At 40.9% G+C, this 23,977-nt stretch overlaps 2 protein-coding genes across 2 annotated transcripts; one reads left to right on the top strand and one right to left on the bottom strand.

Moving 5' to 3' along the window:
• Positions 1 to 6,246: 6,246 nt before the first annotated feature.
• On the top strand, positions 6,247 to 9,569 carry LOC116055653. Its single transcript, XM_031307675.2, has 6 exons — positions 6,247 to 6,704; positions 7,514 to 7,642; positions 7,729 to 7,922; positions 8,083 to 8,230; positions 8,884 to 9,088; positions 9,176 to 9,569. Exons 1-6 carry the CDS (start codon positions 6,420 to 6,422, stop codon positions 9,481 to 9,483), a joined length of 1,269 nt encoding a protein of 422 aa, XP_031163535.1. The 5' UTR covers positions 6,247 to 6,419; the 3' UTR covers positions 9,484 to 9,569.
• Positions 9,570 to 9,718: 149 nt separating this feature from the next.
• On the bottom strand, positions 9,719 to 12,396 carry LOC116055654. The gene is made up of 6 exons (XM_031307676.2): positions 12,182 to 12,396; positions 11,504 to 11,757; positions 10,968 to 11,158; positions 10,601 to 10,694; positions 10,264 to 10,463; positions 9,719 to 10,088 (listed from the first exon to the last, which is right to left on the bottom strand). Exons 1-6 carry the CDS (start codon positions 12,269 to 12,271, stop codon positions 9,901 to 9,903), a joined length of 1,017 nt encoding a protein of 338 aa, XP_031163536.1. The 5' UTR covers positions 12,272 to 12,396; the 3' UTR covers positions 9,719 to 9,900.
• Between the last annotated feature and the right edge of the window lie 11,581 nt (positions 12,397 to 23,977).

The following is a 23,977-nucleotide window of genomic DNA, read 5'->3' as shown; positions in this document are numbered from 1 at the left end:
TTGCTGTTAACAGAACACGAGTCAACTGCCCGTGCTCGCCCACTTGTGTTGCGTTGGTTTTAAAACAAACGACCCTGCTGGAGGCAAGCTGCTTCTCATGACAAAGATGAATAAAGTAAAAACCCTCAACAGTAAAGCTTTGGTTTCTAGAAATGGCATTATTGTTGATTAAGCATGCAGTAAGGTTCAAGTGCTGCTGCTTTTCTTTACAGTAATGTTAATTTTGCTTGATGGCTTTAGTAACTTCACACTTTAGGGATCAAATGAAAAGATCATTAACAGGGAACATTTATAAGTATTTATAATTCGACACTCTTTGAATGCTTTTACTTGTTCAGTTTCAGATCAGTTTATGCCTTTGCATCTCTCTGTTCCAGTTTCAAAAAGTTAAGGAAGATAACTGGAGATGTGATAAAGATACCAGGTAATCCAATGAATCTCTCTCTCACACACACACACACACACACACACACACACACACACACACACACACACACACACACACACACCTCTAAATACCAGTAACTTAAATTGTTTTTTTTTTTTCAGACAATGTTTTAGTGTGGTAACCCTAAATCATACACACTCCCACATACACATATCATTTGTTTATTCTACTTGCCTGTTTGATCAAAATAAAGCTTTTTGCCATATTCAAGTCAACAATTCATGAATGTCTTCTGTTCACGAATATCATCTTCCTAATTGATATTTAACCTTTGGCACTGAACAGATCATATTTTACTTTGTATTTGCTTGCACATATTGTTGAAGAAAGATGGTGGAGACCACATTTCCCCTATGCCGACAGACCATAGTGATATCCTGCCCACCAGTGAACGAGCTCATGGACCTCTGGCCTGGTCTCAAAATAGAGTCTGAGGTAATATGGATCAGCTCTCTCTTTTGAAGTGAAAATTGTGATTCTTACTCATTTGGCCGATATTTTTGCTTTATAAATGTGTGCTAGATTCTTTAAATTGGACTGGTTTTTTTAAGTGTTGTTGCTGTATTCTCCTCCTGCTGTTATTTCTATGCAGTTGTATGCAGAGTTCCAGCGGATTACAAATCAGAACCTGCCCAACACATGCTATGCTGAGCTTGACCGCCATCTTCCTCAACCGATGACCTTATTCAGACAGAAGGCATCAAAAACTGGGAAGACAGCAGATGCTCTGGCTAAAATAAAAAAAATATCAATGATGAACAGGTAAATAGATTTTTACACATTTCATAGGTTGACCCAGTGGAACATTGAACAGGTTCAATGATTCAAATGAGCTTTGTGAATTTTGCAATTAGTCCACTTTATGTTTGCCATTTGTCTGATTGCATTAAAGATGTGAACAGGTTAGAACGTGGTAAACTACCACCAAGGTTGCAGACCCTCAAGAATGGCTTAATGATGTAGAAACTCATCTGAAAAAAGGCTGCAGGGTAAAGCATTATAAAAGACTAGTTCAAAGTTATCTCCTTTTGTCTAAATAATGCCTCAAAAAGTTACTGCACTACTTTGCAGGTGTTCAGCCAATAGGCCCAAACTACACAATATGCCTTTGTTCTCATTAATATAATGCAAAAGTAACGCTAATGTTTTGTATGTTTTAATGTTTTTCTTAACCATTGTGGGCTGCACAAGATGACCCACATTTCACTGTGCATTTGATACTGGTTATGTAAAACATTTACATTTTAGAATTTAAGTGAAAATGTTCTTAAACAGTCTATAGAATTTTTGAAATTTCACCCAAATTGCTGCCCTGTTGCCTTACTCAGGAATTAACCAGGAAGCCAAAAGCAGTGTTGTTTTTTCTTTTATAGCTGTAGCAAACAATAATTTCATTTTGGTATTATTTATTATTGTTTTTGATTACTCCGATTATTTTCCTGACTATATAGTTGTCTGGTCAATATCAGAAATTTGTGATACATATTTATTTCCTAGGGCCTTAAAGCAACACGCCTACTTATTGGGGCTTATTCCCCGTATCCCCCAGAGTTCGATAAGTCCATACATACCCTTCTCATCTCCGTGCGTGTCGTAACTCTGTCTGATGCACCCACGCCTAGCTTAGCACAGATCCTGGAGGTAACCAGCTCCATCTATGCTCCTAATAAGTGACAAAATAACGCCAACATTTTCCTATTTACATGTTGTGATTTGTATAGTCACAGCGTGTACGAATAACAAGGTCACATGAGACACAGCCATCTTCTAACTGTATACAAACTGGGAACTATATTCTCAGAAGGCAAAGCACTGCTACTTGGGTGGAGTGATTTGCTTGCAGAACTCCAGGCGAACTCTCTGCTCCTCACCATGGGGCTTCTCAGGTGCAAATCACTCTGCCCAAGTAGCAGAAGTAGCAGTGCTTCACCCTTTCTGAGAATAGTTGTCAGTATGTATACGGTTAGAAGATGGCTGTTTCTCAGCAGCTAGCAGTGGGTGCGTCAGACACGCACGGAGATGAGAAGGGTATGTATGGACTTATCTAACTCTGGGGGATATGGGGAATAAGCTAAAGTCCCAATAAGTTGGTGTGTTCCTTAAGTGACAAAGAACACATTTGGAAGGCTAGAAGTTTTTCTTCTTAAAAATCTCTCAAATGTATTTATTTATTTATATACAATTTATTTAAGTATATTTTAAAATTATTTTTTTATTCTGTTTATTTTAATTTATAAATGTTTATTTATTTTTGTATTTAATTTTAAATTTAACTGTTCAAAAGCGGACTTTCATGACTTTTAGATATATTAAGTTAGGTAAACTTAATGTAAGTGAGGCAATCAGTTGCCAAAAAATTTTTAAGTTTTGAGTCACATGTTTTTAAGTAAACAAACTCAACATATTTGACTGTGTACTTAAAACAATGACAACACAAACTAATAAACATTGAGTTTGGTTAACATAAACTGGTGTGGTTGTGTACTTATTTTTTTAAAGTTCTGTGAACTTATTCCTGTGGTTTGTAAACTCGAAACTTTAAGTCATAATAACTGAAAATAATTGAGCTGCCTTAACAGAAAACTAAGTCATATTAACTGCAAATATTTGAGTTGAGTTAAATGAGCACTTTTAATTTAACTGTTATCAAAAGGTACATGTAGCAATTCATCCAACCTTTTAAGTTCTGGAAAATTTTGACTTTTAAGTTAATCAACTTAAAAAATGTGAGGCAATCAGTTGCCACAATTTTTTTGAGTTCTGGTAACTTATTCGGGTTTACAGTGTATATATATATATATATATATATATATATATATATATATATATATATATATATATATATATATATATATACACACACACACATATATGTATATATTTGTTTATATCTTTTTTACATTTTATTTGTATAGTTGTTAGAATGTATAGAATTAGGCGTGAAGTGTGTATAGGTAATTTAAAATATTTAATAAATAGTATGTTTGTATGAAATGTAGTGGTTCCTTTTTTTGTGTTCTTATCCAAGGTAGGTTAAAGTCAGTATTAAAACACATAGTTTTTTTTAAAACATACCATAACTTTGCACGGATTTGATGTTTCTGAACGCTGAGTCCATGACGTCTTCGTAAAGACGCCTGACCTGAGGTCGAGTTGTGGTTGACGTCATCAATTCACGTCATCCACAAGCAACAGCAGTTGGCCGGGACGAGGCAGCCGGCAGCTGCCTTCAACCTCCTACCTAACAGTCGGCTCTATCGCCTAGTTTTTATTAGTTTTTATTATACTAATAAAGTGTTTTTAAAACCAAAGATACATTTTTACGTGTAAGTAAGTATTAGCCTCACGCTAATTTATCAAGACTAGGCCTACCGGCTAAACTAACGCTAGCTTCATGGCAACCTCTACACCTGGCGAGTCCCCACTCCCCCTCAGGATTTCCTCGTTGTTTAATAATACAAACAAAGAAATTGCTGACCTCAGGGAAGATGTTTGTCGGCTTTCCGAGGACTTAAAAACCAAAGATGCTTTGTTTACCGCCTGCTTGGACGTGGCTCATAATCAGTCGCTCCGGATCTCATCTCTCTCGGCGGCCTTCCAGGATACCGCGCCATGGGACCCAGCTGCCTGCCCACGCCCATCGTCCTGCTCAACACCGGTTATCAAGCCACCCTGGACTGAGGTGGTTTGCGGCCGAAAGAGAGCCTCGGGTAGGGCTCCATCGCCTCCTGCCCTCAGCCTCTCCAACCGCTTCAATGCCTTGTCGGAGTCGGAGCCGGTAGCGGCCAATGCGGCTCACCGGGCTCGCCCCGCTTCAAAGCAGACTGACCAGCCGTCGTCACGGAAGACGACTGCTACCGCGCGGCGAAAGCTTCTGAGGGATGCGGTAGTCAGACGGTCTGGTGGCCTACACTGCCTGAATTGGCCAAATGACAACGTTCATCAAAAACAATCCCCACAACCGAACGGTAAGCAATCTTCCTCTTCTTTTCCCTGTCCATCTGAAACCGACACTGACTGTTTTGCTCCCGTCACTGGCTATCCACACCCCCCCACTCCTCGTCCGCTCTTCCCCCTAACCACAGTAATTATTGGGGACTCCATCACTAGAGACCTACGGTTTCATAATGCTGTCACACACTGTTTTCCCGGAGCCAAAGTTGCAGACATCCTGGCTAAAGTTATGGACCTGATACCCTCATTTCTGACCTCTATCAAATGCATCGTGGTCCATTGTGGACATAACGACATGTCCACTCGGATTCAGGAGTGTGAGCGCACAAGGCGAGACTTTACCACTCTCATTGAGGCTTTAAAAAGCACTGGGAAGTCGGTTTTTATTTCGGGCCCACTTCCATCTCTAGGTCACGGATCATGCCTCTTTAGTAGACTACTCTCCCTTAACACCTGGCTCCAGCTCACATGCAGCATTCACAAGATAGGTTTTATTGACAACTTCAATCTGTTTTGGGAACGTGGCTCCCTGTTCAGCAGGGATGGGATTCATCCCAGAGAGTAATAGAGGCCTTCTTCTGTCAAACAAATATGCAGGAAGTAATAAAGTTTGATGGATGACCTGCAGGTCAAGAGGTCACGAGCTGTCAAAAACGTGATTTACATCTGCCAGATGTTTCTGACGCAATCCTTCCGGAAGCTTCGAGAAAGAGGGCGTGCCTCAGACCGGATATTACAGAGTAGGAATCCGGAAACTGCATATTAATGCGTCAATACAGGAAATTGCATGTTTTTAAATGAACCAATGAGCAAGAATGAAGTATCTTTACGCTATCTGAAGCAGTTATAACTGTGAGTCCAGAGAGTGGGTAAGACTGGGCTGTAAAAAAAAGGAATGTACAAAAATGCGAGAGCTCCTCTTACAACAGGCTAAGGAAGTAGCTCTAATAAGCGTGAATGGGCCTAAACCCCCAAAAGGTCGCTGCATCTCCCTCTCTCACGCATACACAAACAACCCCTAAAGTTGTAAATGTTCACCATATGGGAGGTAAACATATGTTTCGACCAAGGGTCTGCCACAATGTGAGACTGCAGTCATTTCAGTCACAGAAGGACTTTTAGTCAGGAACCAGAACGATGCGTCCACATTACTTTCCAGGTGAGTTCTATATTATTATTATTATTATTATTGCTTCTTATTATGTAATTACACTTAACACTTGAAGTGTTCTGAAAATGTTCTTTTTCAACATATCTGCTCTTTCTAACAGAGGTCGATGATGACTTCAGAGACATTGTAATAACAGATGCTGACTACGGTAAATGGGAAAGGTTTATCATTTAATGCCTTATTTATAACACTAATAAAATAATTGGAACTATTTTATCTCTTCTCTCACCCAAGACACGATCGATAATGCTGCCAGAGCATATTACCAAAATCCTGCCGTCTTTTCCGGTGATCTTGAAATTGCTGAAATTATTGGGGACGAAACAGCACCACGGAACAACGCCCAGCCAATTATACATCCAATTACCAGACCTATTGTGACGATTGAGACAGAATTCAGACAGCCACTGCAACCTCTGCTGGAAAGGGTCGAAATTCCCGGCACTGTTCAGCCCATGATGCCTCTGCAAACAGGTAAGCGAAATATTTTTGTTCTTTTAACATCATGCCGTGTTTTTGTGTTTTTTTAACTTAATGCTTTAAAACATAGAGTGAGATTTAGGGAGAGACAGGGGTGTGGGCTGGGGTGGGTGTGGGTATGTGTGTGTGTGTGTGTGTGTAATCCGTGTACCATTCGTTCATTCGTTTTTCAAAATAAAACCAAAACTCAAAAAACAAATAAATGACTTGTTTCCTCAAAATTCGTTTCCAAAACCAAAAGGAAAGAACGGATAACAACTCGTTTTTTCCCATTTACAATTTTGTGCTCAAATGAAAAATGGAAAAAACGGATAACGAGCGGTTCACCCCGTTTAATCCAATTTTTATATTTTTATTTGACGCAAGATGCATGACCCGGATGTGACCTTTATTAGGACCAGAGTCCGCCAAACAAACAAGAGGTCAAGACAAGAAGACATGGCCGGACTGGATGAATATTCCGACTTAATTCGCCAGCTTTTTGAGGATGGTAGAACGCATGCTGAGATTTCCACCGCGCTGCATCAGATAGATGTCCCGAGATGCTCGGAAATGTCTGTCAGAAGATTCTGTGTTCAACATCAGCTCAGACGAAAAAGACATGTGTCAGACGCAGAACTGGAAACGGCAATCATGTTATCGATAGATAAGGTAAGTGCTCACAAGACGAGGAAAGAAAGTACCCACCATGTTTACGTTAACCAAGTAGCCTATTAAGTTACGTTAACCTATCTAATAAGAGTGTGTAAGCAAATGTTAACCTTACACGGTGAGCACGGCACTCTGTGGCGGTATTACATCAGAGCAATAATAAGTGCAACAGGGTGATCACACTTTTAGCGTACATCATATGGAGATTAGGCCTACACAATAGTATACAGTATTAATTATAAAAGAGTGAATACAGTTTAAAAAATAACTACACATTAGAACAAGAAAATTAACATAATTAACGTTTACAAATATTGTTCTTTCTCACTCACTCAGAGATGGAATTTTTTTTCAGTGCTATATAATATCTGACCAGAAGTTAAGCACACAGTGCTGGGCCTACAGTAGTCTAAGCTACACATTAATGTTATAGACTATTGTCTTTAAAACATTAATGTGGGTTAACTGAAAATTTTCAGTTCATATTGGTTAGGGTTTGATAGGTGAATAGACAATTATGTTAAACTTTTGTAGTGAGTGTTTTGTGACATGTAGAATTAAAAACACAGTTAGCCTGCCCTACACAATTAGTGGGAGAGGGTGGCCTGAGATGGAGTCAAAATCCCGACCTGAATTACTATCCCAGACCTCCTGCACACAACAAAGACAGCCCCAGGGAGCAGTGTAATGTTTCAGCTTGGTACTTGGTTATAGTTTCTAATCCAAGACTCATTTGTTTACAATTTTAAAAAGTTACATTTCAAATTTAATTATTGTTTAAATTAATCCAAATTTTTTTGTCTTAACAGACAGGTCCCTGTTACGGCCGAAAATTCATGACAGGATACCTGTCATCAGTGGGGGTAAGGGCAGGAGAATCTCGAGTGGGAAGAATTCTCAAAGAGGTACACCAGCCGTATAATGAGCTGCGTCGCCAAGTAAGTCACCTACATTAATTATATTTGAGAAAAAGTCAATCTTATTGTTATTACACCTTGCATTGATTGAATTATACTTGTTTTAGGGAGCACGTAATCTGAATCCAGTTCCTTACCACGCCGAGTATATGGGCCACAAACTCCACCTAGACCAGAATGAGAAGCTGGCAATGTTTGGAGTGACGCACGTCTTGGCTATTGATGGATTCAGCAGCAAAATTGTTGCTGAATCCACAATGCCAGTGAAAAACAACCTTATTATTTATGAGGAAGTTTACAGGCAAGTCAAGGTTAATAACAGTAACAGTAAATATAAGCACTATGTGGGATTATCATACAATGTCAGTATTTTTACATTACAAGCAGTATGTGCTACATAGGAATTTGAATGTATCATATCCACATATGTATCCATATAATCTACACATTTTCTATTACAGGAAAGCAGTTGTCCAAAACGGCATGTGGGACCAAATCAGAGTGGATCATGGCAGGGAGTTTTACTTGACCCTGTACATGCAAGAAAAGATGTCTCAACACAGACATAACATCAACAGGCTACCATATGTACAAACAACTTCTTCAAGGGTGAATTTTATCCTACTGATTACAGATAATAAGTAACCTTCGAAATTAATCAAAATATATTTACAGTGAAAATATTTTATATTTACAATCCCAAATCAATAAATGGTTGATAGTAATTATCTATCCCTGCCATTTAAGCCTGCAACACCTTTCAAAAAACGTTTTGACAGGGAATCTCAATTGCTAAACTGGTAAAACCTGTACCATATGGACAAAGTCTTTTGGATTTTTCCAAAAGAGAAGTAAGGGTAAGCATTAAGCCTATTCCACACTGCAGGCTTCTACTCAATGGCTGATTTGATTGCTTGCGATGTTGTTAACTTGTACAATCACTGCTGAAATTAGCTGTTTACCTATAGCATCATTATTCAGTTTTTCACCTCATCACTTAATGGTACTGTATGTCCCAACTCTTGGGATAAGGTACAGGCTTGAATGGCAGGAATTTATGTTTTACATATCAATTGAAAGCTTAAATACTTTGACTTCAAACTGTCTGCAACATAATTCAAGATCAAAGGACATTTGTAAATTAATGCTGTCTACTACTGCTTATACCTGTATTTTACACACCAGACCAACTTTTTCTGATTTGGTTTTTCTGATCTTAAGTGTTTCCAATCAGACCAATCAGTTTTATTGTGTTTAAGCAGAACCTTCGTGTGGAAAGAATTTGGCCAGAGGTCAACAATCGAGTGAACTATCCACTAAAACAGGCCCTGGTTCACCTGCTGGATCAAGAGCTGCTCGACATGCAGGATAATGTAACCAAATTTTGTGTCTCCAACCTGGCATGTCAAGTGAGTCAGATTGGACTTGCCAGGGTTGTGCAGTCCTGGAATGCCCATAGGATACCAGGTAGGCTATGCTAGTATTTGTATGTATGGAGCTTTACAACAATTGACAATTTTGTCCAAAACTAATAAAAATAATTACCCATTTTAGGCAGAGGGATACCAAACCAACTTGCAGCTGATTGTTGTCCAGCAAGAATTCCCACAGAGCTGCTGCCCAATGCTGCAGAGGCAGCACACATGTATGAGCAGGAGTTGGGGTCCTCCCTGACTTGGGTGTCTGCCTTTGGCTCTGACCCATTTTCATCAGAGCAAGACCGATGTCGTGCTGAGCAGCTGTTTGGAGAGAGGTTTCCAGACATGTCTCTTCTTTTTGGAAAAGTGGTTAACAATGACCATAGTGTGTTTCAGGAGGCACTGATCTATCTGATCAATATTACTAATAGACATGCAAGGTAAATACAGTTGGGGGTGTCGCAAACTAGGCCAATGGTAGACTAAATGAATGTAGTGGAGTAAAAGAATATTTCCTCTGAGATGTAGTGGAGAAGTAAAAAGTTATGAAAAGAAAATACTCAAGTATCTCAAATGTCACCAATGAACTATGCATATGTTTGTACAGTAGTTGTGAGAAACTGATTTAAGCTCAGCTGTAGATGAATAAATTCCAAGTTTGTTCAGATGTCTGCATATTTCTTTTAATGTGAAAAAATACAAGTAGAAAATCTTGTATAACAGGTAGAAAATCTTGTAAACCTTATCTAAGTGCCACAATTACACGTGACAATAATACTGTTAACATTAGACATTGTTACTCTATAAAAACAAGGCACTGAAGAACTGTATGAACATATTTGTTGCCACCATAGCAACATACTAAAGGAATAACTTCTCTAGTGGTGCCAGCGCCTCAGAGAGTCCAGCCACTTCATGAACGCTGTTCTCCAAATCCACAGCGCGACACTTCGGGCAGTAACTGTGGCTGCTGTTCCACTCCACAACACATGCCTTACACCCGATTAGGGTTCTGCAGCATGTTGAGAACATTGGCTTGTCTACAGGACCTGTAGGTTAAAAAAAATATGCACTTCATTTATTTTCAGTACGTAGGCCAAACTACAATGACCAAATATAAATGAAATCCACACAGCATGTCAAATCTAGTAAAACACAAACAAGTGAAGTGATTTTGATCTGTAATTCCATCTTCCTAATGACCCATTGTAAAACAGTACTAACCTTTGCAGACAAGACAGGCAAAAACCACTCTTAAAGAAGCTACTTCAGCCTCTGAAAGAGACAGGGTTGTTGTCACTGTGGAATGTGCAAATCCACTCAAATCCTTAATCATCTTCGAAACTTCTTTTAGTCCCTGGGCTGCTTCGACAACCTCTTCAATGTCTGCCATAACCTCTTGAAGGCCGGTATCTTCTCTTCGACTGAAAAACATAAAAAATGTACAATGTAACATTTAATTAGACCTTAATAATTTGTTTTTCGCACACAGCATCAGGTCATCCAAAAGAAACCACATGAATGGTGTGGAAAAAATTAAAAATAGAAAATTTTCAGTTACCTCAACCTCTTCCTTTTATTGACTTGTAGCAGTTCCATCTGTGGTTCAGGCACTGCAAATACTTTCCTGGAATTTTGCTTCCAGTATGCTGACCCTGCAATGAAAACAATAGGACATTTTTTTAACCAAATATTTGCAGTATTTTTGATAACTTATATCCTATGTGGGTTATGAATTTTAAAAATAAGACACTATAAACAGATTTGAAGCACCCAAGAAAGCTATGAATGCACAATGTACTTTTAATATGAGAATATTTAGGTGTACTTCCCTAATTCAGATGTTACATGTGTGAACTGTTTGTGCACTTAAGTTCCTAATGTGGCTGCAGAAAATATCATTTACACAGCAATGATTTAAAACATACCCCTAGTTCCATCAGAGTCAATCATTTCGTTGCCCTGACTATCTGTTAAAATAAATGACTCCTGCTGTCCAAGGGCCTCTTTCACCTTACTGGTGATTGTTGCCACACAAGCCTCAAACTCTGAGAAGCGGACTGTAACCATCTTGGTGGTCTCTAGCTTTCCATTCAGGACTTCAGCAATGAAGACATTCCTGAATATTGATGGGAACAAATAATTAAAAAAATGCAGTTCCTGTTATTTGGATAGTGCACTTGGCAATATTGCAATTACGATAATATTTGTATTAATTGTTGAACCCTGATATACAGTGATAACAATAAGCACTTAATGTAAGGCTGGTCATCAAGCTCTTGGATAAACAAGCTTAATTTTGCTGATAAGTTGCAGGTGCAGCAGGAACAGATAGTAAATATGCAGGATAAGGGATTACCAGTAAACAGAGTTGGACACACCTGCTCAAATAATGTAGCAAAAGAAAGTAGTAACAGTAGTGACAGATGTTTTAGCAAGATGTAAATGTTCTTTTTTCACTCACCTCACGAAGGTTTTGGTGGTGCTCCTTGGAATTGGACAGGAGGAGCTTGTGGCAGTGCTTGGTGGGCGGTGGAAAGTAAAGCGAGCAGCCTGGCCTGAGGGAAGTGCCCCTGCAGATTTTTCCACAGTGGTGCTGTCGCCATGCACTTCATAATGACCTCTGGCGATGAGGTCAAAGCAGTTGAAGTCACCATCAGGTCGGGGAAATATGGCCACGTTGGTGTCGTCCGTCAAATAAACGGTTTCCTTTTGGACCTATGACAGGAGTTCAGGATAGAACAGAAGCACCAAAATGTGTACAGTCCAGCCAACCACACCGCTTTTTGTGCTTTTATTACAAAATAATATATGGATTCACATTGTAGTCAGCAACATTTTCATTAGTAACTGTTATTTAATGACATATTCTCAGTCACTGCTACGAAAGCTAAAGTATAATATAACGTCACAGGTAAAACAGAGAACATATTTTAGTTCAGTTGTGTGGCATGCAAATCAGTGTTAACCTAAAACAAAGTAAATTAAAAACATAAAAACATCACACCATAATCCTTTCGAACACACTAATAACTTTGAAAGTCCATAAACGATAGCCGTTGGATAGATTAGTGCGCCCACGAGTATTTAAACACCATAACGTTATATTATATCGCTTTATTGCTTTAAGTAAAATACATACCTGGAAAATAACTGATATCTTCTCTGTGGTCATGTCTTCAGGCTTCAGAGTAACCCTCTTACTTCCACTAAAAAGCACAAAAATGTCCATTTCTGTTGTTAGTTGCTACCTGCTACAACATAGGCTGTTGTTGGTTGTGTCGGTGTCGTTGTCCCACGAGTTAAGGTCACATCCGGGTCATGCATCTTGCGTCAAATAAAAATATAAAAATTGGATTAAACGGGGTGAACCGCTCGTTATCCGTTTTTTCCATTTTTCATTTGAGCACAAAATTGTAAATGGGAAAAACGAGTTGTTATCCGTTCTTTCCTTTTGGTTTTGGAAACGAATTTTGAAGAAACAAGTCATTTATTTGTTTTTTGAGTTTTGGTTTTATTTTGAAAAACGAATGAACGAATGGTACACGGATTGTGTGTGTGTGTGTGTGTGTGTGTGTGTGTGGGCAAGGTCCTTTTGGTCGGGTGATGGGCAGAGAGGCAAATGTGTGTGTGTGTGTGTGTGTGTGTGTGTGTGTGTGTGTGTGTGTGTGTGTGGGTGGGTGTGGATGCGTGTGGGTCAGTGGGTAGGAGTGAACAAGAGGTGTAGAGTGGTAGAGAGATAGTGAGACAGAGAGAGAGAGAGAGAGAGAGAGAGAGAGAGAGAGAGAGAGAGAGAGAGGGAGAGATACTTAGTTTAAAACTTTAACATTTTTTAAACTATTGTTATTGGATGTTTTTATAGAAACTGTATACCCAGAGAACTGTGTCAGCACCTCCCCTGACATCTCTGAAGACGAAGAAGAAGGAGAAGAAGAAGAAGAAGAAGAAGAAGAAGAAGAAGATGGCGAGATTCTGATTGTATCTGATGATAATGGAGAGGAAGTTATTCCTTCAGTCCTTGAACCCGCCGAAAGACCACCGGGACAGCAAGAAGCTGTAGAGTTACCGGACCCTGTGCAAGCTCGAGCTACGCAGACGGTATCGACTCCTGAGCAAGTGTTAGAGGAAGACCCGGGTAAGTTATCTTATGTTGTTATGTTATTTTATATTATATCCCTTACTGATGATGATGGTTTTCTTATTTTTATGGAAAGGTTAGAGAGATAGACAGCGTGAGAGAGAGAGAGAGATAGAGAGAGAGAGAGAGAGAGAGAGAGAGAGATGGCTCTTCAGGGCAAGGCCCTTTTGGTCGGGTGATGGGTAGAAAGGCAAATGTGTGCAGGGGTGGGTGTGTGTGTGTGTGTGGGCAAGTCCCTTTTGATCGGGTGATGGGTAGAAAGGCAAATGTGTGCAGGGGTGGGAGTGGGAATGCGCGTGTGTGTGTGTGTGTGTGTGTGTGTGTGTGTGTGTGTGTGTGTGTGTGTGAGAGAGAAAGAGTAGGGGAGGGGAGAAGAGAGTTTAAAACTTTATCACTTTTTTAGACTAACGTTATAAAATGTTATATTATAGGACTTTGCAGCATGTGTACAATTCAGAGGTAATTTGATATTTATATATTTATTTTATTATTCATTTATATATAATTAAATATATGTATTTTCTCTGTTTTATGAAAGAACCGGTACGGAGGTTCATTCATAGGGTCCGTCGAGTTAGACGTCTCAGGGAGAGGACTGACCCCCTCAGAGGTAATGCTATTTATATATTTTCATTAGTATTACTGTGTCTACAATTAAATATATTTAAAGATGTATTTTCTCTGTTTTTATGGCAGGTGCGATACGAAGGGGTGTTCAAAGAGGTCCGAGAGTGAGACGGGGAAGAGGTCGTGAAAACAATCTGGAGATCCTCAGAATGCTGTTGACCATTGTGCAGACAATTCTTCAAATGTAAAAGTTGTAAGGTGTTACGTGTGACATTTTATTTCTTTTAATATTTCACAATTTTTTTTTTTCATATTTCGTAATTTTTTTTTTTTTTTATTTCTTTTATATCACACCCAAAATGGAGCACGATCAACCCTGTATAATCCCGTTCCAATTACTTCAGAATATCGATGAAATAAATGAACCAGTAAATTACGTATCGACCCAACTGCGTGAGGCTATCCGCGAATTGAATAATTCAAACACAGAACCTTCTTTAAATAATACCGACACAGAACCACATCCATCAACAGTCAATCAAACCGGCCCTCCCAATGAAAATTACTCTCGTCCTATAGAAGATGCTGTACAACAGGATGAAAATTACTTTAGACCTATAGAAGACGCTTTACAACAGGCTGAAAATCTGAACAATGACATTTTGTCAAGAAGACGCGATAGCTTCGGCAATTTGGAATTCCGTCAAAACTTGGTCGTGCCAGCCCTCGGAAATGTGCCTGATCTAGCCCGTTTCTATCAAGAGGTTTCAGGGAATTTTACCGGCTTAGCAGAGAGAGTGAGACCAGAGGTTAGACCTAATGACATCGTGCAGGTCGAGATCATAACTGAAAATGCGCAAGAACACGATATCATTCGAGTCAGTGAGAGGGGCGTCGACTTTCAGACCATTTTTGAAGGGTTACTGGAACGGTTGATACAATCTAACCGAAATATTGACGACGAGTCCAATCTAGAATTAGTTATTCAAGTGGTGCGAAACCCGCGAGGTGGGGGTGATATGCGCAAATTAAAAAAAACTTTGGAGAGTGAAATCGTTAAAAAGAAAAGAAGGCATTTGTATATAGTACACAATCGCAGCAATAAACTATGCTTTGCCATCAGCCTGGCTCTGCTTATCAATCCTGATCTCACCGATAGACAAGCCGATGAGCAGGGTAGAGAATATCAGCATCTCGCGGGTCTGAACGATCAAACAGAGGTAACCTTCGGTCAGATCAATACATTTGAACAGATAGTAAAGCGCAAAATTGTAGTGTTTTACAGAGCCTTCGAGGATCGTGCTATCTCCCATTTTGAAACAGATTACCCAAAGTCTGACAATCCCGTGTTTTTATTCTTGCTTCAAGGCCACTACTACGGAATAAAAAATGTTAAAGGGTTTTTAGGGGTTGCTAAGGTCTGTAATTACTGCTACAGAAGCTACACTCAGAGCGAGAAACACTATTGTCAGGGTCATTGCAATCTCTGCCTCGAACCGACATGTCCTACTGAATACATCGACGCTGTGTACTGTACGGACTGCGGTAGGACTTGCCGTACGCGCGCGTGTTATGTTGAACACAAAAAGTCCAGAGCTTTGTCTGATTCAAACATCAGTACATGTCAGAAGCTTCACAAGTGTCCTAAGTGTAAATACCTTTTCGATGCTTGTAAAGAGCACACATGCCCGCGTGAAAAATGTAGAGTTTGTGGGGAGGAAGCTAATGATTCAGAACCACATATGTGCTATATTAGGCCTCTGGAGGTGGTAGAAGAACACACACAGAATGTAGTTTTTTACGATTTTGAGACATTTAGCAACAGGGCCAGTGAACATCATGCCTACCTAGTGTGTACAAAATCGTTACAGGGTGAAGAATGGCAGTGTTATGGCCTGGGCTGCGTCGAAAAGTTTCTCACAAAGTTCAGGAGACCTCACTATCGTAACGCCACATTTATTGCGCACAACGCAAAAGGATTCGACAGTTACCTGATCCTAAAAAGCATGGTCCGTTTAGGAATGACACCGACGATTCTGATGCAAGGAAGTAAGATTATCAGTTTCACTGAAACCGATTACCGGTTACGTTTTATCGACTCTCTGGCGTTTCTTGGCATGAAACTCGCCGCAATGCCCAAAGCTTTGGGATTTGCTGACAAGTCCAAAGGTCACTTCCCACACAAATTCAGCGCTCAGCAGCATCTAAACTACATCGGCGCATACCCACCTCCATCAGATTACGGGGTGGAAAACATGTCACCGACTCAGCGGGAGGAGTTTTACAGGTGGTACAGAGAGGTCTCTCAGAGTGTCTTCAACTTTGAAAAAGAGTCTAAGTACTATTGTAAAAATGACGTTGACATTCTTGTTGAGGGGTGTCTGAAATTCAGAGAGGAGTTCATATGCGAGACGCGCGTGGATCCTTTTAGTTGCATCACAATAGCCTCGGCGTGTATGAAGGTTTTCCAGACAAACTTCCTGCCTGAAAAAACACTCGCTATCCCTTCACCTGACGACTACAGACGTCAATTCAAAAAATACTCGTGCAGCGCGATTCAGTGGTTGGAATGGGTGATGTTTTCAGAAAACATTTTCATTCAGCACGCCCTAAACCGCGGGGAAAAAAAGATTGGTCCGTACTTTGTAGACGGTCATGCGTTTGTAGATGGTGTAGTGAAGGTATGGGAATTCCAGGGTTGCTTTTTTCACGGTTGCCCAACCTGTTTCAGGCCTCACGATATCTGTCCTATGACAGGAAAACCCTTTGAGGAGATGCACGCAGCTAGCGAGGAGAAATTGCATCAACTGAGAGTCACTCATGGTCTCCCTACGGAGGTGATGAGAGAGCACATTTGGACCGAAATGAAAAAAACACACCCAGGTGTGAGAGAGTTTATGAAGAAATTTGATTCTCCAGAACCTCTCTCTCCTCGCTCAGCCCTTTACGGCGGTAGGACCAGCGCTATGCGGCTACGCTACACAGCATCGCCGGGCGAAACTGTACGCTATGTCGACGTTACCTCCCTGTATCCGTACGTCAATGCCACAGGCTCTTACCCTTTAGGGCATCCGGTAATCATTCATAGAGACTTTGACAAAATCCAAAACTACTTCGGCTTGGTAAGAGCGGTCGTTTGCCCACCACGCGGCTTGTATTTTCCCGTTCTGCCTTATAAAACAACTCAAGGTAAATTAACGTTTACACTGTGTCGTACGTGCGCGGAAACCAATAACCAGAACAGCTCATGTACTCATGATGAGGAAGCCAGAGCTCTAACCGGAGTCTGGGTGACTGCGGAGTTACAAAAAGCCATAGAGCTAGGGTACGTTGTGATTAAAATCACAGAAGTCTGGCACTTTGAGACGCGCAGTAACGACCTATTTGTGGGGTATGTACACACCTTTTTAAAGGGGAAGCAGGAGGCCTCAGGCTTTCCATCAGAGGCCGTGGACGCTGAGAGTAGGCAGAAATACATCAGCGATTATGAATTGCACCAAGGCATTCGGTTAAACCCCGAAAAGATTGAGACAAATCCGGCCAAGAGACAAATGGCCAAATGTTGTCTGAATAATTTTTGGGGGAAATTTGCCCAGCGCAGTAATTTAATTCAAACCACACTCGTCAAATCGCCCGAACACCTTTTCAGCCTAGCGTTTTCAGGGCAATATAATCTAAGACACGTGTCTTTCTTACCGACAAACAACGGCGAGGACGACATAGCCTTGATTCAATGGGCGCACCATGAACGTACCGTCGTGCCTCCCGGGCGAACCAATAACATTTTCATTGCGGCATTTACTACAGCTTATGGGCGTCTAAAACTGTACAGTTATTTAGAAAAGTTGCAGCAGAACGTTCTGTATACAGATACAGACAGTCTGATATATGTGACGAAAGAGGGCGAGGCACCTCTGGAGCTGTGTAATCTTCTCGGTGAGCTTACGGATGAATTGGGTGGGGTTTCAAAAACCAGAAAAAAGTGGTTATGCAGGTGAAAGGCATAACGCAAACTAATGAATGCTGCGAACAAATCAACTTTGATAGCGTGTCAGAGCTGGTGGAGGGCTACCTCAGGGGTTCTAAAGAAATGTCCCTTGAGACACCTCAACAGAATATTAAACGCGATAAAAAAGGGTTTCTGTTGAAAAATGCGTCATTTCAGAAAAAGTTTGGAGTCGTTTATGACAAGAGAAAACTTTTTCCTGACGGTACAACTCTACCTTTTGGTTACTAACGACGCATGATGGAAGAGATTGATTTTGATCCGAGGTTACAGGTTCCATTTTCGTGTCTGATAGTTGGCCCCAGTGGATGTGGCAAGACTTATTTTCTGAAATCTGTACTGGAAAAATGTGAGTGTGTGATGGATATTGTACCTCAAAATATTGTTTGGATTTATACAAGTTATCAACCCGTGTATGACGAAATGAAGAAAATGAATAAAAAAATCAAGTTTGTCCAAGGCCTTCCTGATTCTTTTGAAGATGCAAGTATATTTCCTCCTGAGCAATCACATCTGGTCATACTAGACAACGTCATATTTCAGGCATCTGATCATCCTGAGGTGGTGAAAATCTTCACACAATACAGACATCACCGAAATATGAGTGTTTTTATGTTAACCCAAAATGTATTCCATAAAGGCAGATACAGTCGTACCATAAGTTTAAACAGTAATTATCTGGTGCTATTTAAAAATCCCAGAGATCAGCTTCAGATTAGGATACTAGCGCATCAGATGTTTCCCTCACAAAAACAGTTTTTCCTGGAAAGTTTTGAAGATGCTACAAAAGAGCCACACGGTTATATAATCCTGGACCTCACGCCTTCATGCCCACAACGTTACAGGGTGCGTACAGGGTTACTTCCCCACCAGCAGACGACGATTTACATAGCAAAAACAAAGTAGGACGTCGTTATGTCAGAGCGTATAAAACGGAATGCTCTGCTACTGAGAGCCCTTTATCATGCAACGCCTTCAAAACGTAAAGACATTTTGAAACACTGCTCGCCTGACTTTCTCCAAGCCTTGTGTGAGGTAGCTTTAAATCTGTTAAAAGGGAATCTGCCTGTATCGCCTTCTCAATACAAACAACTGAAACGTCAAAAGAAGATTATCAGGCTGCTGGCCGATAAAAAAACCAGTTTAAGGCGAAAACATCAGGCTCTGAAAAAACAGACGGGGGGCTTTATCCTACCATTACTGGCAGCAGCCATTCCTATTCTGGGAAATTTGTTAGGAGGCCTGCTTCCAAAAACGTAAGAGTGGAAGAAAAAATAAAAGATGGCTCTGAGGGCTGCCAAGAAGATGTATTTGATTTCACCCCAGCAGCTGAGCAAAATAACTAGACCAGAGCCGTCCATCAGACAGACGGCTGAAGATGATTTGAATGAGAAAATGAGCGCGGTACTAAATGACCCAGGATTAAATTCATATGAAAAAGCTAAAAGGTACGAAGCTTTACTGCTACGATATCTCACTTTGCTTAAACAAAGTAAGAATGATGTTCACAACGTTACGCTCAGCCTGCAACAGGGTACAGCGGAAGATGAACACTCTGCAGCACCTGCTGCTGCTGCAGCATCAGCACCAGCAGCAGCAGTAGATGCAGTAGCAGTTACCGACCACCGTACCATTTTGGATGAAACAGCGAGCGAGGTGTTAAAAAAACTACCCCCACGTGACCGTAAAAACGCTCTCTATATTATGCAGAAATTAGCCGCAAGTGACGAGGGTTGGACGTCGAGAGGTGAATTTATATATAAGGGAGATGTAGTAAAAGGCTCCCATTTGCTTGACTTAATAAAAACCCTCTCACTGACCACTAAAAGAAGAACCCAATCAACACCAAAAGGTTGGACTAGTTTCTTGAATACGCTGGAGGGCTTAAATATCCCAGAGTCCATGCCGTCCTCTTCCAGCGTCAACGCCAACCAGTGCTGTCCGGGCATGTGGGACGGATGAGTGTTGACGATAAAGTAGACAGGTAGACGGAAGGTCCGACCCAGCGATGCTAGTTGATCAGAAGCCCACACTCCGTGGAATAAATTACCCGTAAGATGATGCAACAGTCGTTCTAGTTGATGATTATCCATCTTTTTAATAATAATCCACCAGCACCTGTCTTTTAGCGTTGATCTCCAGAATGGAATCGTAGCATGCGTATACAATAAGTGTTGTAGTGTAAGGCAACGGTACCCTAAATCTCATCTCCAAACGCAAATTTCCGTTGGAAGTTGGAGACAGGGCGTCGCTGTCTTCGGTCGCCCCAAGATTGAACACAAACAGAGAATAACCTTGGTTAAAATCGCTGCGGTTGATGCTAAGAGGCTGGTCTTTAAGATGGCGACCCGTGGCCGTAAACATGTTGTAGAATTCTCTGACTGAATTTCCGCTACTGAAACGGGGCTGAAAGGCCTTAGCAGGAACCTGTCTACCGTCCTGGCACAACGCTAAATATTCCACATCATTATGTTTGAAATTAAAGGGAGACAGGTCCCGTCTCCCTACAAAAGCATCATGGTGTACCATGGCTAAAGCTAAATAGCGGGGCATAGCACCCAGAAAAAGATTCTCCTGGTTGCATATCCTGGAATTTTCAGGGATAGAGTATGTTTTCACACTGACGCGCGAGAGCGGATAGAGGGCATTTCCTTTCATCAGGGCCGCGGCGTGACCCAGGCGTACAGCAGGGGAAACGGTGACCTTTTTAACAAACAGGGAGGCTGATAATATCTTCAGGGTGAACTCTGAGTCACGAGCTCCCATAAGGCAAAACGTGTCGCTGTTACGAATAAGTTTAATTCTCAAATCAACAGAGTTTAACAACAGGCGCTCACAGAAAAATATGTCACTGTGAACAGGTCCTAGTAAGTCAACTTCGCCAGATTCTGCGCTGAATTGCGCTCTCTGGACTAATCCTTTGTTTGGTCCGTTAGCCAATGTGATAGAATCCATTGACCCCGGAGTGTCTTTGTAAAACAGACCGGCGCTAAATTGACTCTTTAATGTGTCCTCTGAAAAGTTGAGTAAGGTTTCTATCACGGCTCTGTAAGGGTGAGTGGCGCTGGATTGTGAAATCAATCTGTCCCCCAGAATAACGTCGCATTGGCTAAAAATTGTATTGAGAGGATAATTGATGAGCCCCACCGCTGTATCGGCTGGGAGGTCTGCCCCATCCTTCTCTGTGATTTTAACTCGGAGGTGTAACAACGTATCATTCAAGTCCAAATACTTTTCACCGTCTCCGGGTATAAAGAATTCAATTGGAGAGTTGTCGCTCAGTGCAGAGAGAGGTTGGTATTCCTGATATTTTTTATCCTCTACAGATAGTTGCGTCATGGGAGCTGAAAAGAGATCCAGTTCAGCCAGGGTGCATTCGGCTGATTTCTGATGTAAAAGAGCCATTGTGTGTGTGTGTGTGTGTTGCGTTAAAATATGTCAGAGCTCTGTGTCGACTTCCTTCTCTTAGGCGCGCCTCTCCTGACTGACGCTCTCTTCTTGAGCGTCGCACGTTTTTTAAATGCAGAGGAAACAACACGCTCGCCCGGAGGTCGTTTCCTCGCTCTACGGGACAGTACCATGATCCCTCCGGAACCCTCCTGATTCTTATTCTCGGACAGTTTTCCCATAAATCCTTTCACGGCATCGGACGCAATGTTTGTAGCGGCTGTTTTAAGATGCGGTTTTGCCACAGCGAAACCTTTTTTCAGCAGCGGTGATACGAACCGAAACAACTTTGAAAAGATAGAGCCTAAGCCTCGCCCGTACATGACAGGGGCTCCGTAAAAACCGGGTAAAGCCCCGCCTACTTGACCTTCATAGTACGCTACGAAGTGCCGAGGATCTTCTTTGATGTGAAGCATCTTACCGGGTACTTACAATGAACGCTGGACCGGTTTAAAGTGTAATTTCACAATTGTCTTTCCAAACACAACATCAACGTTTCTGTTTTAATTTAAAGTCGGTTTTAATTTCAATACGTATGTTTTTGATGTAATTTTTTGACACAGGTATATAATGTACCGTGTTATACCTGATGCTAGTCACGTCTCCAAAATCACCTTTCACATTCACCACACAAAGCAGCGGTGAGTAGCTGTCGCCGACCGCTTGATACTGAATAATGTCGGTGTATACAAACAGGTTATATACGCCAGCGTTTAAATCGCTGGGATAGGTTGATGGCCTCCGAGAGAGCGTCCACCATTCGCCGGCTTTTAAGCCCAACATGTAAGCCAGCGGGGGGTAGGTACGGATTTTGTAAAGACCGTCGCCTTTGAAGTCGATGCATTTGGTCGCAGTGTTAAAAGTCGCATCAAAGGATGGATCATGTTTTTTGGCCGCAGGGACCAAATATTCCAGGAGATCTTTAGGACGGTTATAGTATGCACCGCAGTTGAATTTCACCTTAACCAGCGGTTGAGACTCGTCGGTCACTCGGTTCAGTTCAAAATAGGACGAATCTGACGGTAAATTATACCACGTACGAGGATATACGATTTCGCATAGACCAACTACCCATTCGCCGCTCAGTTCAATCGGTTTAGCCAGATCGATTGTGTAACAACTACTAGTATTACTTTTAAATATTTCCTTACTGGCGTTGGAAGGCAGAGTTACGTAAAAGCCCACTGCGGCTGTGTGTTCCATGATTCTCTATTGAAATCGAGTGACTGCGTGTCCTTTGCACCCCACCTTTTTATATACTGACCACATCAGTCAATTTAACCCAACTGTTGAACTTCTCCGGCCAGTTTTTCCATTGCACAAATGCCTGTTTCTCGCCTTTGACGGTGCGATGTTTTAAGATTTTCTCCACTTGAAACATTTTGTTTGCGGCCATTTTTACTTTTTGCAGCTCCGCTTCATAAAATGAACCCTCGATAGACTCACCATCATAATCTTCTAATTTGTATACGGGAGGCGTACGGGGAATACGGTCCGCCACTGTAAAGACTTCGTCCGTAAAACTCTGTTCGTATTTTTTATCAAACACTCCCCTCACCTTGGATAGTCGTACCAAATCCCCTTTCTTAAACGACATCTTTATTTTATTCCTGTGACGAGAGGTAAAGGTGCCGTACAGGTTGTGAAACACCTGATCGGCGTTCTCCGGTGTGACCTCCATAGGCGTCATTTTTATAGAGCTCTGATAACTGTTGTTATAACTATGTACCAGGTCAGGTAAGACGTCGAGGTAACGTCTGGTGTTGCGCGCCGTGAAATATTTAAACATGCAAGATTTCAAGGTACGGTTATATCTCTCGATGACCGATGCCTTTAAGTCACTGGCAGTTCTAAAATGATTGATACCGTATTTCTTCATGAGAGCCTCAAATTTCTTGTTGAAAAATTCTTTGCCTGCGTCAGTTTGTAGCTTGGCAGGTATTAAGCTCTCTCGAAAGACTGATTCAAACGCTTTTACAACCTCAGCAGCCGTCTTCCTCTTCAAGGGACGCACATATGCTTTTTTAGAAAATACGTCTATAACGGTCAGTAAATAATTAAATCCGTCATTATGTGCAGCCAAGGCTTGCATGTCGCATAGGTCGGCTTGAAACTGATTTAAAGGTTTTGTAACAAACACTCTATTTCTCTTAAAATGTACTCGCGCTGGTTTATGCAATGTATAGGCATCTTGCTCAGATAAAAAATCTTTAACTTCCCGAACACTGACTTTTTCACCAGTTTCATCCTGTACACCCTGCTGGAGACGCTGTACGCCTCCAAAGCTACCGGGATGCTGTGGATTGTAATAGATGTTTTCCATCACCCGTTTCTCCGACATCCTTTCCTCTGAAACCGCTAATGTTTTCTAAGACGCCCCGTACGCAAGAATGACTCTTTATTCATTTTATTTTTTATTATTCTTTATTTTCAAAAGATGGTAAATACAATTCAAACAGGTTATATTAAAAAGTAGTAATCACTCATTTAAAAAACATTATTCTTTATTTTCAAAAGGAAATACAATTCTTAAAACAGGATTATATTAAAAAGTAGAAATCACTTGTTTAAAAAAAACATTATTCTTTATTTTCAAAAGGAAATACAATTCTTAAAACAGGGTTATATTAAAAAGTAGAAATCACTTGTTTAAAAAAACATTATTCTTTATTTTCAAAAGATGGTAAATACAATTCAAACAGGTTACATAACACTTACATTACTTTTTTTTTTTTTTTTTTCTTTTCTGTTTTGTTTTCTTCATAAAGCAGGGAACATAT

This window comes from Sander lucioperca, chromosome 22 (assembly GCF_008315115.2).
Source record: "Sander lucioperca isolate FBNREF2018 chromosome 22, SLUC_FBN_1.2, whole genome shotgun sequence".
In the NCBI taxonomy this organism is placed as follows: Eukaryota; Metazoa; Chordata; class Actinopteri; order Perciformes; family Percidae; genus Sander; species Sander lucioperca.
The sequence above is the reverse complement of the archived record's forward strand: the minus strand, read 5'-3'. Positions and strand labels throughout refer to the sequence as shown.